General features: G+C 49.9%; 1 protein-coding gene across 8 annotated transcripts in view; it reads right to left on the reverse strand.

Annotated features, from left to right (window-relative positions):
• Positions 1–9,905: 9,905 nt before the first annotated feature.
• Positions 9,906–14,629, reverse strand: part of SLC12A3 (solute carrier family 12 member 3) — a 38,732-nt gene continuing 34,008 nt past the window's right edge. For all 8 annotated transcript variants that reach the window (XM_086689391.1, XM_086689387.1, XM_086689385.1 and 5 more), the window contains one exon: positions 9,906–10,711. In XM_086689391.1, coding sequence (XP_086545517.1) covers positions 10,570–10,711 — 142 coding nt within the window. In that variant the 3' untranslated portion in view covers positions 9,906–10,569. The remainder of the gene's footprint in view (positions 10,712–14,629) is intronic.

The following is a 14,629-nucleotide window of genomic DNA, read 5'->3' on the forward strand; positions in this document are numbered from 1 at the left end:
TCTCATACGTGGCTGATAGGAGTGTAAAATGGTACAACCCTTTTGGAATTCGCTCTGGCAGTTTCTCATGAAGAACATTCAAGACAGTTTTATTCCTAATAGCACCAAACACTGGGAAACAGTCCAGGCGTCCGTGACCAGGAGACTGCATGAACAAACTATGGAACATCCACACGATGGAATACTACTCAGTAATAAAAAGGAACCACTGGGGCGCCTGGGTGACTCAGTCAGTTGGGCGTCCCACTTCGGCTCAGGTCATGATCTTGCGTTCGTGAGTTGGAGCCCCGCATCAAGCTCACTGCTGTCAGCCTGTCAGCGCAGAGCCCGCTTGGGATCCTCTGTCCCCCTCTCTCTGCCCCTTCCCTGATTGCGCTCTCTCAAAAATAAATAAACCTTTCTTTTTTTTTTTTTGTTTTAAAAAAGGAACCAACTACTGATACAGGCAGCAGCATGAATGATTCTCAAAACCACAAGCGAAAGAAACAGACAAAAAAGAGTACATATTATAATGTTCCATTCATATGAAACTCTAGAATAAGCAAAGTTAATCTATGGTGACAGGAAACAGATTTATGGTTGCCTGGGGGGGTGCGGTGACAGAGATTGACTTGGAAAGGACACAGCAGTGGTGTGCCGAGGTCACCTGGTCCTGGGTCACAGGAACGCACTGTGAACCTCTTCAGTGAGAACTCTTTCAAGGGACATCCTATTGATAGCTTGAAATTGGCCATGCTGGGAATATTTACACCACAGAGATCAGCAAACACTACAAAGAGAGGCTGCTTTTTTTTTTTTTTTTTTAATCCCAGGGAATCAGATATTAAAATTTACCGACACAACACCGGACACGAAGAAAATTTCTGGGGTGTTGAAATGCTCTGTCTTCATAGGATGTGGGTTATACAGGTCCAGGCATTTGTCAAAACAGATCAAGCTGCACACTTAAGATTTATGCATTTCCCTGTGTGCACATTATGCCTCCACTAAACGTGAAAATGAACAAACAAGAAACGCAGGATGGGTGTCTGGGTCCCTTTTTAGGCCTAGCAAACGGGGCCTGATGCATCTAAGTTGGTACTGGTTCAAGGGCCAGGTTTGGAAGTCACTGGTCAAGTTTGACAGTAAGTACAGGGCTTATTTTAAACTAGTAATAATGATAATGTCAGCGAGAGGTAAGACTGGAAAGAATTCTCGGGACCACCTCAGGAAAGACTTTACACGGCCACCCTTGAGAGCTGGAGCCTCTTTTGTGGGCAGTGGGAAGTTTTTGAGCAGTAGTTCTGCCTGTTCCGGAAGTCCACATAAATGAAATCATACGTACTTATTTTGTGTCTTTCAAAGATAGAAATTCAAGCAGATCAGAAAAAGAAATATAGTGAGCTAAAGGGAAATCCATATTCTTATTTTTTAAATGCTTCTGTTTATTTTTTGAGAAAGAGCTCAAGCGGGGGAGGGCTAGATTGGGAGAGGGGGACAGAGGATCCCAAGCAGGCTCTGGGCTCACAGGCCGACAGCAGTGAGCCCGATGTGGGGCTTGAACCCACAAACTTTGAGATCATGACTTGAGCTGAAGTCCAACCCTCAACTGACTGAGCCACCCAGGTGCCCCAAGGGAAATCCATATTCTTTTCTTCTTCTTCTTTTTTTAACGTTTATATATTTTTGAGAGACAGAAGGAGACAGAGAATGAGGGGGGAGGGGCAAAGAGAGAGGGAGACAGAGAATCCGAGGCAGCAGGCTCTAGGCTCTGAGCTGTCAGCACAAAGCCGGATGTGGGGCTCGAACCCATTGACTGTGAGATCATGTCAGATGCTTAACAGACTGAGCCACCTGGGTGCCCCGGGAAATCCATATTCTTAAATGAGATTTCTGGAAATGTGGAAATTGAACGGACTATGGAGATATTTTATCTTGATTGTAGTAGCACCTCCGTGATGTTGTCTCTGCTGTGACCTAATTCATATTTAAATTCTGAGGAGGGGAAAGGGAAGAAGGAGCCAAGAACTGTTTTCCTTTACAGTCCGGTCGGTCGTGAAGGTCTGGAAGGGGCCTTTGCAAATCTCGAACAGGCAAAAGATCACTGACAGTGCACGTGATTTATTTTAAACAAACTGGTGATTAGGGCCCACTGCACCTCTGTACTTTGTTCTTGGATCTCTTATTTTACTGGGGTGTTAGAGATTCCCCCCAAGCTCCAACCCAAAACCTTGCCTTTTATGGTCATTTCTGAAGTCCCAATTTGGCCACACACACACACACACACACACACACACACGCGCCATCTTCTTTGGCCCAGGAAATGGACATCCTGTTCTATACTCACGAAATCCATTCCATAGCAACTCTGGTGCCCTTGCTAAGCAAGGCCGGAAGCAGCTTTCTTTCCTCACCAAAAGTAGCTCCCCCGCCCCAGGCAAATCCTCCCTTTTGCCGGGCCAGTGATGGGGGAAGTGTCTTTGCTTGATAAAGGAAAGAGGTATCTCAGATTATGGTTCTCAATCTTTGAGCAGTGTGGCATCCACTTCCTGCAGCTTCCCAACCGTGCTGCCGATCTCTTAAAAGTGCTTGTTACATGCCTTTTTAATTCACAGAAAATTGAAACCGATTCGGTTTTTGAAAACCCCAGGTGCCTCTTGAATGGGAGACACCAAGGGGTATGGCCAGTCAAGGTTGACCATTGTGGCCAACAATGGGCCTGACAGTTACCTGCAGCGTGTGCTTCTAAACCTGGCCCTTACAAGGTTTAAAAATACACCCGGGGTTCATTTACCGGGTAGGTTAAACATAGAATTACCATATGCCCCAGCAGTTCCACTCCTAGGTATATATCCAAAAGAACTGAAAACAGGAGTTTATTCTATTTATTTATTTTTTTAACGTTTATTTATTTTTGAGACAGAGAGAGACAAAGCATGAACGGGGGAGGGTCAGAGAGAGGGAGACACAGAATCCAAAACAGGCTCCAGGCTCTGAGCTGTCAGCACAGAGCCCGTCGCGGGGCTCAGACCCACGGACCGCGAGATCATGACCTGAGCCGAAGTCGGCCGCCCAACCAACTGAGCCACCCAGGCGCCCCTGAAAACAGGAGTTTAAACAAAAACTTATCCGCGAGTATTCAGAGCGGCACTGTTCATAATAGCCAAATGGTAGGAACGACTCAAATGTCCGTCACCTGAATATGAATCTATTTATATGAAATATCTAGAGCGGCCAAATTCACAGAGACAGAATTTGTGGTTGCCAGGGGTTAGTGAGGAGGGATTGCTTAATGGGTCTGGGATTTCCTTTTCAAGATGACAAAAAAGCGTTTGGAGCTAGGTGGTGGTGACGGTCACACAACAGCGTGCGTGTACTAAATGTCACTGAACCATACGCTTTAACACCAAGTTGGGTGTCGGGGTGCAACGATGAGTCAGATGTGGTCGCCATCATGGCTGATGTGCACTCACTGAGCTACTTCAGCAGTTGAGATATTGAAATACCCCATGCCGGTTGGTAAACAGCCTCTCCCCTGAGTACCCTTCAGCTGCCCTGGGCCCTCCCCTGAGACTTCTCGATCTCACTACCATCCATCCAATAACCCAGATGTTCACCCCACTTGCCACATTCGCAGATCTCATAGTCAAATGGTGGACGTTGGGTGCCTTGGTGGCTTAGTCGATTGAGCATCTGACTCTTGATTTAGACTCGGTTCACGACCTCATGTTTCGTGAGATTGAACCCCTCATCAGGCTCTGTGCTGATGGTGCAGAGCCTGCTTGGGATTCTCTCTCTCCCTCTCTCTCTGCCCACCCCCCTGCCCCACCACCAAATAAATAAAATAAACTTTAAAAAAAAGCTCTAGATTTTGCTAGATTATTACCTCCTGCAGAATCTCACACATACTAACCACGAACTACCCTGTATTCTTCTGTCTCCCTCTCTCCCACTCGCACCGAGCACCCTTTCTGTCCTCATGAGACCAGCCCCACAAATCTCAACTCTTGTAGTTCACTTCTGGCCTCTTAGCAACCTTGGAGCTCATGGTCAGCCATCTCCAGGTATTCTCATCATTCTCCTTGACTCCCTTCTGCCTTGGCCTTCCATTCTTGCTTGGCCAGCCCCATTGCTGGGGAACATGTCAGCTGCCTTCTGCACGTTCACTATCTGCCCTGGTGCTCAGGAGCCCCGCCAGGGAAAGTCACAAGGGCAGGTGTCCTGAGAGTTCTGCACCCTTGGGCTGGCAGACATCAGCGAGGCCTTCCCTTCTGACTGGCAAAATCCCGCCGCCCCCACCCCCCGCCAGTCATTTTCTTGATTCCCCATTACCGCCTCTTTGTCAATTATTTTCTTTCTTGCATCCTGAATCTACCCGCCTCTGACCTGTAGATACACTCAGGTCTCTATTACTCACCCCCACCCTATAACAGAGACATTTGTGGCTCCGTGAATATTCAAATGTTCCCTCCAATTTTCCAGCACTCTGGCAGTTAGGTGGAGACAGGTGACTTATCTGGCTAATGAGCTTTGAATGGAGGTAACATGTTGCTTCTGGCCTGAAGCATTTGGAAGCCAGAGCATGACATTCCAGCTTTCTTTTCCCTTCCTCAGCTACCGGCTGGAGTGGTGTCCTCACTAACTGGAGGTAGTTGGGATCACTGGCTGTTGATGTGGAGAAGAGGGGCCCTGAAGAGTTGCCTAACCAGCATGGAGATCTTCGGAAAAGAGAAATCAAACTTTGCCATGTAAGCCACCGACAATGCATAGCCTAGCATTGTCCTGACCGATACGCGCCCTAAGATAACAATAATCAGAACGTCTCTGGAATCTACTTCTCCCTCAAGTTTCCAACTTGTTTCTCCCCCACCTTCTTGTCCTTATGTTTCTCTCCCTTGCTGGGTCACTCATGCATAAGGTCTATATATGCATGTCTGCCGCTTTCCTTTTCTCTCTACAAATTATTCCTCAGTCCCTGGGCCCTGACTCACCACTTTACCAGATTATTCTCTGCAAAGCTCCCAGTGATGCCCAATAGCCCAGATTCAACAGCATTTCTCAGCCGCTTCAGCCCCTCTGCAGACAGCTGCCCTGAGGGCTCTATTGTGCTTCTTTGACCCTTTCTCGGGGGTCTTCTGAGGGCTTGGTTACCTGGGTTTTCCTCCTGCTCCATCAATGCTGTTTTTTAGACTGCCCCTTCTTCTTTCTTCCCCCTAAATATAGCCCATCCCAGGGTCCAGTCTATACCCCTCTCCATCCTCTGTACTTTCTCTCTTGGTGATCTCACTCAAGCTTTGGCTTCAGTATTCCTGTTCGAGAATGTGACTCTCAAATCTGTTTATGGTCTCTGTTCTCAAAGAGCGCCCAGCTAACAGTGGACACCCTGAACTCTCGGAGCCCCAGGACCCCAATTCTGCCCACTGGGACGTCTTCACACTTCAAGTATTCAAAACCAAACCCACTCTCTCTTTCTCCACCAGAAAGCTTGGTACCTCATCCTCCATATTACATGGTTTCTCCATTCTTATAGCTGCCCAGGCTCTCTATCTCCACCCACGCATATATCCAGGAAACCCATAGTTCTGGAAGGTATGGTTTCTTCATCCTCTTTTCCATAGCTTTTGCCACTCCTAGAGCGTTGGGCCTTGCTGACTTGCCTTTGCAGTCTGCACAGCCTCCTCCCTGGGTGCCCTGCCTTCTCTCTTCCAGGCTCCTCCGTCTCCTGCCCAGCCAAGCTTTCTAAGGCTCTGCCCCTTCACCTTCAGTGGCTCCCCAGTGCCTCTGAGTCAGTCATGCGCTCCCCGGTCTGAGAGGGGGAGCCTTCCACATTATGACTTTCCTGATCTTATCACCACCCCACCCCCCCACCCCCCAGCTCTCATGCTCCAGGAAAACTGGCTTATTTCTTATTTTCCAAACAAGGGCTCTCCTTATTCGAGTCCTTGTTCAAACCACCGATGCCGCCTGAAATACCTCCTCCCAACCACAGTCCTTGTGTCTATCTGTAGAATCCTACTGATCACTCAAACCTATTCTAAACACCATTTTCTCTAGAGAGACTGGCCTAATTCCCTTGCTCTTATGGGTTTGCTCCCTCCTTCACATCCTTAAAGCCTTTGATTTGTAACTCTAAGCTGGGATGAAAAACACTTGTTCTCTGTTGACACTGTCCTTCATCCGTATGACATGTTGCTGTCCGTCCTCTCAGCCAGGTGGTTCTGCACAAGGTTCTGCCCACATGGCATTTTTAGAAACTGAATTTATTTTGGCTCCCTTTCAGGAAGCAGTGCTTACATGATGCCTGTGCTTTCGATCATAGGTTTAACCATCACGTCAAGTGGGGAGTTACCGATGCAGGGGTGGCTGGGCTCTCCTGGGTCCTGTTTTTGTGAACACTTTTGAATTTAGCAGCATTTTTTGGGTAACTTCCTGAGCTAAACACAGCTACAAGCGTAACCTGGCTGCTCTGCCTGTGCCTGGGGGCCTCACAGCTAGGTGGTCCTTTTGGAACATTCCAGCTGGTCTCATCCTTGTAACACCCATCTCTCCCTTGCCACTCAGGAAAGGCCAGGCAGGTGTGTAAAAGGGAACCCAGTCCAAATGGGGACTCTCCGTGTGCTAATGAGGGCCACAGCTTTCTGCCTGGGAGGTAGAACTCAGCAAGCCTATTGGGTGAAAAATGGGCCACACTGTGCTTACTTCAAAGCCACAACAAGTCTGAGCAGGAACTGAAGGAGGATGTGAAATCTGGAGGCTGAAATGGTGAGGGGAACATTGGGAGCTGACTGGGCAGTGGATCCTGGGGGGGACATGAGGGAGGAGTCCCTGCTGAGGTGGCCAGTGTGGCTGCTGGCTGCCGCTGGGCTCCGGCCATACCCAGCCACTTCCCAGCCCTGAAACTCACGAAAGTGGAGGATTTTATCACTCAAAGGCAGACACACACACACACACACACACACACACGCACACACACACACACACACACACACACACACACACACACACACAGGACTGAAATCTGTCACACCTGTGCTGCCCTGTGGGCCAAACAATGAGCTGGAGGACCTTGAGAGCCTCTGATCACACATTAAGGCAGAAGGCAGTGGTGGCTGAGGGTGGGGGGTGACAGAAGAATGTGGTTTTCGCCCCACCCCCAGCATTCACAAATTTGATCAACCATGTGTGGGCCAAACCATAGCCATCAGCAGGCAGCCATCTGGTGACACCTGTTCTGGTCCAGTTCTCTCATTCTACACAGAGGCCCAGAGGGGTTAAGGGGTATCCAAGGTCACACTGCCGGTTTGGGGAGGAGACAGAAACTCAAGTCCAAGCCTCCTGGTGGCCATGCTGTGACTCTTTCCACTTAACCCCTCCACCTCTTGGCTTGAGGTAAGATTGAGATACTCAGAGACTTTTATCAAGACAGAAGATGGGGCGCCTCGGTGGCTCAGTCGGTTAGGCGTCCGACTTCGGCTCAGGTCATGACCTTGGCAGTTTGCAGGTTTGAGCCCTGCATTGGCTCTGTGCTGACATCTCAGAGCCTGGAGCCTGCTTCAGATTCTGTGTCTCCCTCTCTCTCTCTGCCCCTCCCTGCTCATACTCTGTCTCTGTCTCTCAAAAATGAATAAACATTTAAAAAAGAAGAAGAAGGGGGCGCCTGGGTGGCGCAGTCGGTTAAGCGTCCGACTTCAGCCAGGTCACGATCTCGCGGTCCGTGAGTTCGAGCCCCGCGTCGGGCTCTGGGCTGATGGCTCAGAGCCTGGAGCCTGTTTCCGATTCTGTGTCTCCCTCTCTCTCTGCCCCTCCCCTGTTCATGCTCTGTCTCTCTCTGTCCCAAAAATAAAAATACACGTTGAAAAAAAAATTAAAAAAATAAAAATAAAAAAGAAGAAGAAGAAGAAGAAGAAGAAGAAGAAGAAGAAGAAGAAGAAAAAGAAAATGAGTTCCCTGTGAATCTGCAAACACAAGCCAGAGAAGCAAAGGGAAAATTAGTGGCTCCTGTAAATGTTCATGTGGAAGTCTGGCAATATGACCTAAAGATCTAGAAGAAGCTCAGAGAAAAGTTCAATCCAGGGTTGATAAAACAATACAGTTAATTTTTTCAAAACACTCAGCAGAGTTGAGAAACAGCATGTTCCAAAACAAATAAATTCTGTTGACCAAGTGAGCACATTTTTTATTCATTTGTTTTTGACCTTACTGTTAAGGCTTTTTAAAAAAAAATTTTTTTTAATGTTTATTTTCGAGAGAGAGAGAGAGAGAGAGAGAGAGACAGAGTGAGTGGAGGAGGGGCAGAGAGAGAAGGAGACACAGAATCCAAAGCAGGCTCCAGGCTCTGAGATACTAGCACCGAGCCCGATGCGGAGCTTGAACTCACGAACCGTGAGATCATGACCTGAGCTGAAATCGGACACCTAACCGACTGAGCCACTCAGGTGCCCCTCAAGGCTTTTTTTTTTTTTTTTTTTTAAACAAAGCTATTATCATTGCTCAAAATGCAGTTTCCAACAGAGTGAAAATTGGTTTTTTGTTTGTTTTTCTAACGCCCTAACCCAGAGCATTTTTTGTCCTTGGATCAGGGTCTCTCTGAGATCTGAAAAGGGAGCACCCACTCGCCAGGAAATGGTTTTCTATGTGGTTCTAGAAAGACAAGCGTTCCCTGACTGAAGCTTCACCTTATCTGGAGTTGGGGGTTGGTCCCAGGTCTAAAGAATGGCTCAGAGGCAGGACCCCTCTCCGGTCCCTCAGGAGCAGAGGAGCCATCCCTAATGAGCTCAGCCAGGCACTAGGTGACCCTCACCAAGTCCCCATGCGGTGAACCTACTGTGGGGCTTGTAACAGCTTAGAAGCCCCCAGCCTTTGGTGTCTGCAACCACAGGACCTGGGAGACACTGAAGTCCCTTGGCTCCTGATCCTAAGAAAGAGATTTTTGCCTTCGTGACTAAGTGGGCACTTCAGTGGGCTTGGAGGGGGCTTACCAGACCCAAAGATGCCTCGTTCCTTTGGCCGCCCTCAAGAAAGTGGCCACTGCAAGGAGGCCCAGCCAGTCATACCTCCCAACAACCCACTTGTATGGGTTGCAGGGGTGCATCTAGAGCTGAAATGCCCTTTCAGGGAGGCTCGCCCGCCGGCACGGGGCATCTCTTAATGTACCTTCTGCTCTTGCGTCCTAGCTTGGTTGGCGCAAACGCTCTGTAAGCATCCAAACACCCTTACCTGAGCAAGGCTCATCTTCCCCAGGTTCCCTCTCACTGCTGAGCCCCGTCTTGCACTCACCTCCACCGCAGCCCCCTCTGCCTCCGTCTTTGGCTGGTGCTTCCTTACCCCTCGCTCTTCACCAGGCCTTGGACGGGGCGTGGACCTTTCTGATCCTTTGCCAATCTGGCCATCTTTATACCTCTTCTCTGCTTCTCCATTCCTGACCCACCAAACCTGCATCCTGAACATCCCTAACCAGACCTCCATCCTCCCTCCCCAACCACACCTGAAAATTAACATCCTTCCATGAGACATCCTAACTCTTGTCCCTCCTTTGAAGCTCGTTCTCAACACGTCCACCACCAATACCCCTCCTCACATGTTTTTTTCCTTCCTTTTCCTTCTCTGTGGGATATGATGGAGAAACGCCAGTGGTGTCCAACATGGCCTTTCTGCAAATCATGGGTCACCACCCATTAGTGGATTGCAACCAACGTCAAAAGAGAAAAAGAGGGGCACCTGGGCAGCTCAGTCTGTTGAGCATCCGACTCTTGATTTCAACTGAAGTCGTGATCTCAGGATCATGGGATCAAGCCCCGAGTCTGGCTCCATGCTGAACATGGAGTATGCTTGATACTCTCTCTCTCCCTCTCTCCCTCTCCCCTCCCTTAAAAAAAAAAAAGAGGAAACAAAGTATAACAGAAAATATCAGAGCGCATCACCCATAGTAAGGATAAGTATTGTTTTGTGACACTTTATAGTTTCAGTGCATGTTTGTTTCAAGTCTCAACGAAAAATATATTTCTCACTGGGGGTTGCAGCCCAAACAAGTTTGAAAGTCCCTCGTCTAGTAAAGAACCAACCCAAATGCTGAAGACACATTATTGAAAGTGAAGAGAGTGAGAAGTGGTTAAAGAAATTTGCATCATGGAGGCTCAGAGGGCCCTGTGATTCCTCCTTGGAAGGGCTGCAGGGGGGTGTCCATCCTCCTGACTGTTGGAGGAGGGAGGTACACTGAGGGAGCACTCCTAGGGAAGGTCTAGAAACTTCCAGATTCACACTCAGCACTCCGACTCAAATTTGCAGATAAATCAAAGACGGAAATCTTAATTCGTTGTAATCGAGATCAAAGGAAAACTTAAAAGGAATATATATCCACCAGAGAACTTTCCACACAACTTCATCTGCTACTTCCCTAGCCTATACAAACAAAGCCCAGAGGATGTGTCCGTTGGGAGTGGGGTCTAGCCAAAGTCTGGAAATCTACCAGCTCCTTCAGTCGGATCATCAGATGCTACCAGTTAAAGGACATCAGGACACGAGTCTTGTCCCCACCGACAAACAGATGTCCCAGGCCTCCTCAGCTTTGGGCAGGCGTGGCCATGCCTGGAGTTACTGGCAGTAAAAGGTGAGCACGTTTTCCTGGTTTCCTCGGATCAGGATGACCGGAGGTCTGAGGTCCTGGGACAGCGTCTCCAACCAGGCCATGTACAGGGAGCTCGGACACTTTCCTTTCCTCCCTATAGGCAAGGTACTGCAAGGCAGGAAGAAGCGGCTGATGAAAAATTACCAGGAGGCCTTCCCCGCACAGCCCCCCCCCCCCCCAGCTCATGACTTGCTTTCTGAATAGCAACTCTGTTTATGGAGTCCTTCACCACTCCTTCTTCCTAGCCACCCTAAGAACGATCTCCCATTCTCCCTGAAAGCTCAACTCCAATGTACCTTTACCCACAAAGCTTGTGTAAACAAAGCCATGGCCCTGGTAAGACTCACACGATCTGGTCTCCACCTATCTCCACAACCTCACCTCCTCCCAGCCTGGGCCTCGCTCACACCCCTGTGGACACAATGACTTTCTCTCCATTACAGAAAAAAAAAAAAAAAAAAAAAAATGGCAAGCTTGCTCTTGCCCCAGGGCCTTTGCATGTGATGTTCTCCCCACCCAGAAGGCGGGCCTCCAGCTCTCCACTTTGTCTCCTCCTTCAGATCACTCAGGCTTTGGCTTACAAGCACCTCCTTCTCTGATCACCTTATCCAGAGCTGGCCTGTGAGGGGGGCGTTGGTGATACAGTGGTTAACATAGCTGCCTTCCAGAGCAGGCCACTGTCTCTCTTTATCACAGCACCCTGTTTCATTGTCCTCACAGCCCTTCCCACTCTCCAAAACCTCTTTTCATTTGTTGTCTGTGCTGCTCACTATCCTTTCCCCGTGCCTAGAGCACAGACTGGTACAGTTGGGCCATCGCACGGGTGATCTCACCCCCTCAGGCCCCTCGAGTCGTGCCAGCCTGTGGCCGCAACAGTGTGACACGCTCACATGTTTCAGTGTGTTCTTGTCCCGCCTCCTGCCGTGTATGTGAGGCCCTGGGAGCAGCACTCCCCCTTGCCTTGGGACAGCCCTTTGTCCGCACTGCAATGCCATGCAAATAACGAGGTGCCCTGGGGCGGCCGTTCAACCACATAATCACGGCTATTTCAGGAAGTGACTTTTCCACCACCTTAAGATTCCAGAAATATTTCAGGATGACGGCGGCTGCCCTGCTCTTGGCTCCAGGAGAAGGCGCAGTATCTCACAGGCCCAGCGGGCGTTACATGAACTTGAGACACCGGCATCTCACACGGGGCTGCACTTTACAGTCTGTTTTCCTACGGTCCATCCCAACCGTTATTTCATCTGAACTTCAACACAACCCCAGGGGATGGGCAGGGCCTGCAGCAACCCGCCTTCTTCCCAGCTGAGGGCACCCGGGCAGAAAGGAAGACTGAGCGACTCTGGGCTGCAGAGCACGGGCGGGAGCCGGCAGCAGGGAAGCTGTGAGCAAGGCTCTGCCCCTCCTCGGTCATGTGGCTTTGGCAGGTGGCTCACCGCCCTAAGGTGAGGACACACCAACCCCCCTCACAGGATGCTTGCGAGCTCTACAGAGGACAAAGCACACAAAGGGAGCCACGCAATGCCTGGCACACAGCAAGCACCTCCTAACGCCAGCCGCTGATGTCGCACTCATTACTTAGCGGCCAGAAAGGATGGAGCTAGAGCGTGGCAGAGCTGGGGCTCCAACCACGGTCTGGGATCACCCCCCCTCTCCCCCGCCAGCTGCCTCTGCTCACTGCAACCCTCACCTCTGCTGAGAAGGCCAACCAGGGTCCCTGAGCAGCTGTCTCTTATTTAAAAGTCGAGCCTCAAAGCCTCCCTTGGGACCACCTCTACCCTCCTTTAGAAAGCAAGTTCCCTAGGGGTGCCTGGGTGGCTCAGTCAGTTAAGTATCCAACTTTGGCCGAGGTCACGATCTTGTGGTTCATAGGTTTGAACCCTGTGTCATACTCTGCACTGACAGCCTAGAGCCTGCTTCGGATTCTGTGTCTTTTTCTCTCTCTTTCAAAAATAAACAAACATTGCAGGGGCGGGGGCGGGGGAGGGGGGGGCGGAAAGCAAGTTCCCTAGGACTGGGAAAGGTGGCGGGAACAGGGGTATTTCAATCAGCTAGCGTCACCACAGTTAGGACATGTTTGTGTCTGGTGACACTCAGGGGAAGGGAAGTGGAAAGATCGAAACCCAACTTTTCTGATTTAACAGGCTGAAGTTTCAGTTACATTGAAAGACTCTCCGGGAACTCCCACGTCATTCTCAGGCACCGAAATCAGAAATTTCAAAGCTGGTGGCTGCATTACCAGGGGCAGGGGACACCCATCACTCCTGCTGTGGCCTTTCAAGCTTCAGCACCACGTTCCCTTCCCCAGCGGAGCCTGTCCACCCGTCCTCCCTTTGCGCTCCACCCCAGGCCCATCACTCCTGTTCCCAGGATTAACAGCTTTCAGCTGTTAATCTTTAGAAATAACGCTGCTCCAGAATAAAGGAACCTTTTGTTCAGATTTGCATCTGACCTGGATCCAAGGTTTCAGGAAACAATCCCCATTTCACAGCTGTGGGATCCTGGGCAAGTTGCCCTAACTCCCCTGAGACTCAGTTTCCTCATCTTCAATGTGTGTGTGTGTGTTGTGGGGGAGACAGGTATAAAACAGAAACACTTCACAGTGTTGTGAAAATTACTAAGGCCCAATGCCCGAGTGTGGCATAGAAACTCGATCGACAAGATGCAATGTCGACGACTACTATTGCCTTTGAGGAGGGCGTCTTTATGGAAGAAAGACGGGTCCAAACCCAAAAGTGGGACCAGAGACAGGTTGTTCATCTCGGCAAAAGTTATCGGGCTGGCTTATCATCCTATAAGGCTGGTTTATCAGCTGCGCAGGTTAAGCTGAACTCAAACACGGGCCATTAATCAGATAAACCGCTGATGGGTACAGAGCAAACACCAAGTTCTGCCCCAAACCTGCTCTAGAAAATGGTCCAAGTGTGCTCTTCAAGATGCTGAAAAATGTAATTTTATCTTTTCACCTCGGCCTGGGAGGATTCTTTTCCTTCCTCGGAATTTCTGGGGAATGCAGTTTCCTTGACTCCGCCCCAGACATTGATCTGGAGGAAACAGAGGAACTGGCCATTTTGCTCAGTGCCCCAGTGGTTCTGAGGGAAGTGACCCTCGCTGAACTTGTAGAAACACTGGCGGGCGTGTCTCCGGGGTGGAGATGGGCAATGCCGAGGTGCGGCCGCCGTGCCCTCCCAGTGAAGGTGGCCCAAAGGCCGGGGCCCCTTCACGCAGCAGATGTAGCTGGTCCCATGGGTTTGGACACCATGCACAGGCGTCTTCTCTAAGATGTCTGGACCCGTGATTATTTGTACCTGCCAATCCCACGAAGGTTGGTGGGTGGGGGACTGGCTTTCCTTCTGAGGTCCCGGGGATTGGGAAGTGGGAAGGGAGAGGTATCAGCAGGGGCTCATCTCCCAGGATGAAACTGCTCGACTTACGGCTTGAGAGACCGACTCATTTTAGTGGCAAGTAAACTTAGAATCACAGCATGTTAGAGTGAAGGACAACCTTGGAAATAATTAGGTTTAACTCTTCTCTATAATCAGGGAGACAGAGACACAGAGAAGTAGGGTTACTTGCTCAAGGCCACACAGTGAGCTAACGACAGCAGAGACAAAATGCAAAAAATCTGCTTCTCAGGGGCACCTGGGTGGCTGGGTCGGTTAAGCCTCCAACTGGTTAAGTCTTCGGCTCAGGTCATGATCTCACGGTTCCTAAGTTCAAGCCCTGCATTAGTCTCTGTGCTGACAGTGTGGAGCCTGCTTGGGATTCTCTCTCTCCCTCTCTTTCTGCCCCTCTCCTGCTCATGCTCTCTCTCTCTCTCAAAATAAATAGGCAAACATTGAAAAAAATTTTTTTTGAAAATCCCACTTCTCTTGGCTCAGTCAAACATCTGACTTCGGTTCAGGTCATGATCTCGCGGTTTGTGGGTTTGAGCCCCGAGTCGGGCTCTGTGCTGACAGCTCGGAGCCTGGAGCCTGCTTCGGATTCTGTGTCTCCCTCTCTCTCTGCACCCCCCCCCCCACT

The sequence above is a fragment of the Puma concolor genome, chromosome E2, assembly GCF_028749965.1.
Source record: "Puma concolor isolate L17-30 chromosome E2, mPumCon1.1.hap2, whole genome shotgun sequence".
In the NCBI taxonomy this organism is placed as follows: domain Eukaryota; kingdom Metazoa; phylum Chordata; class Mammalia; order Carnivora; family Felidae; genus Puma; species Puma concolor.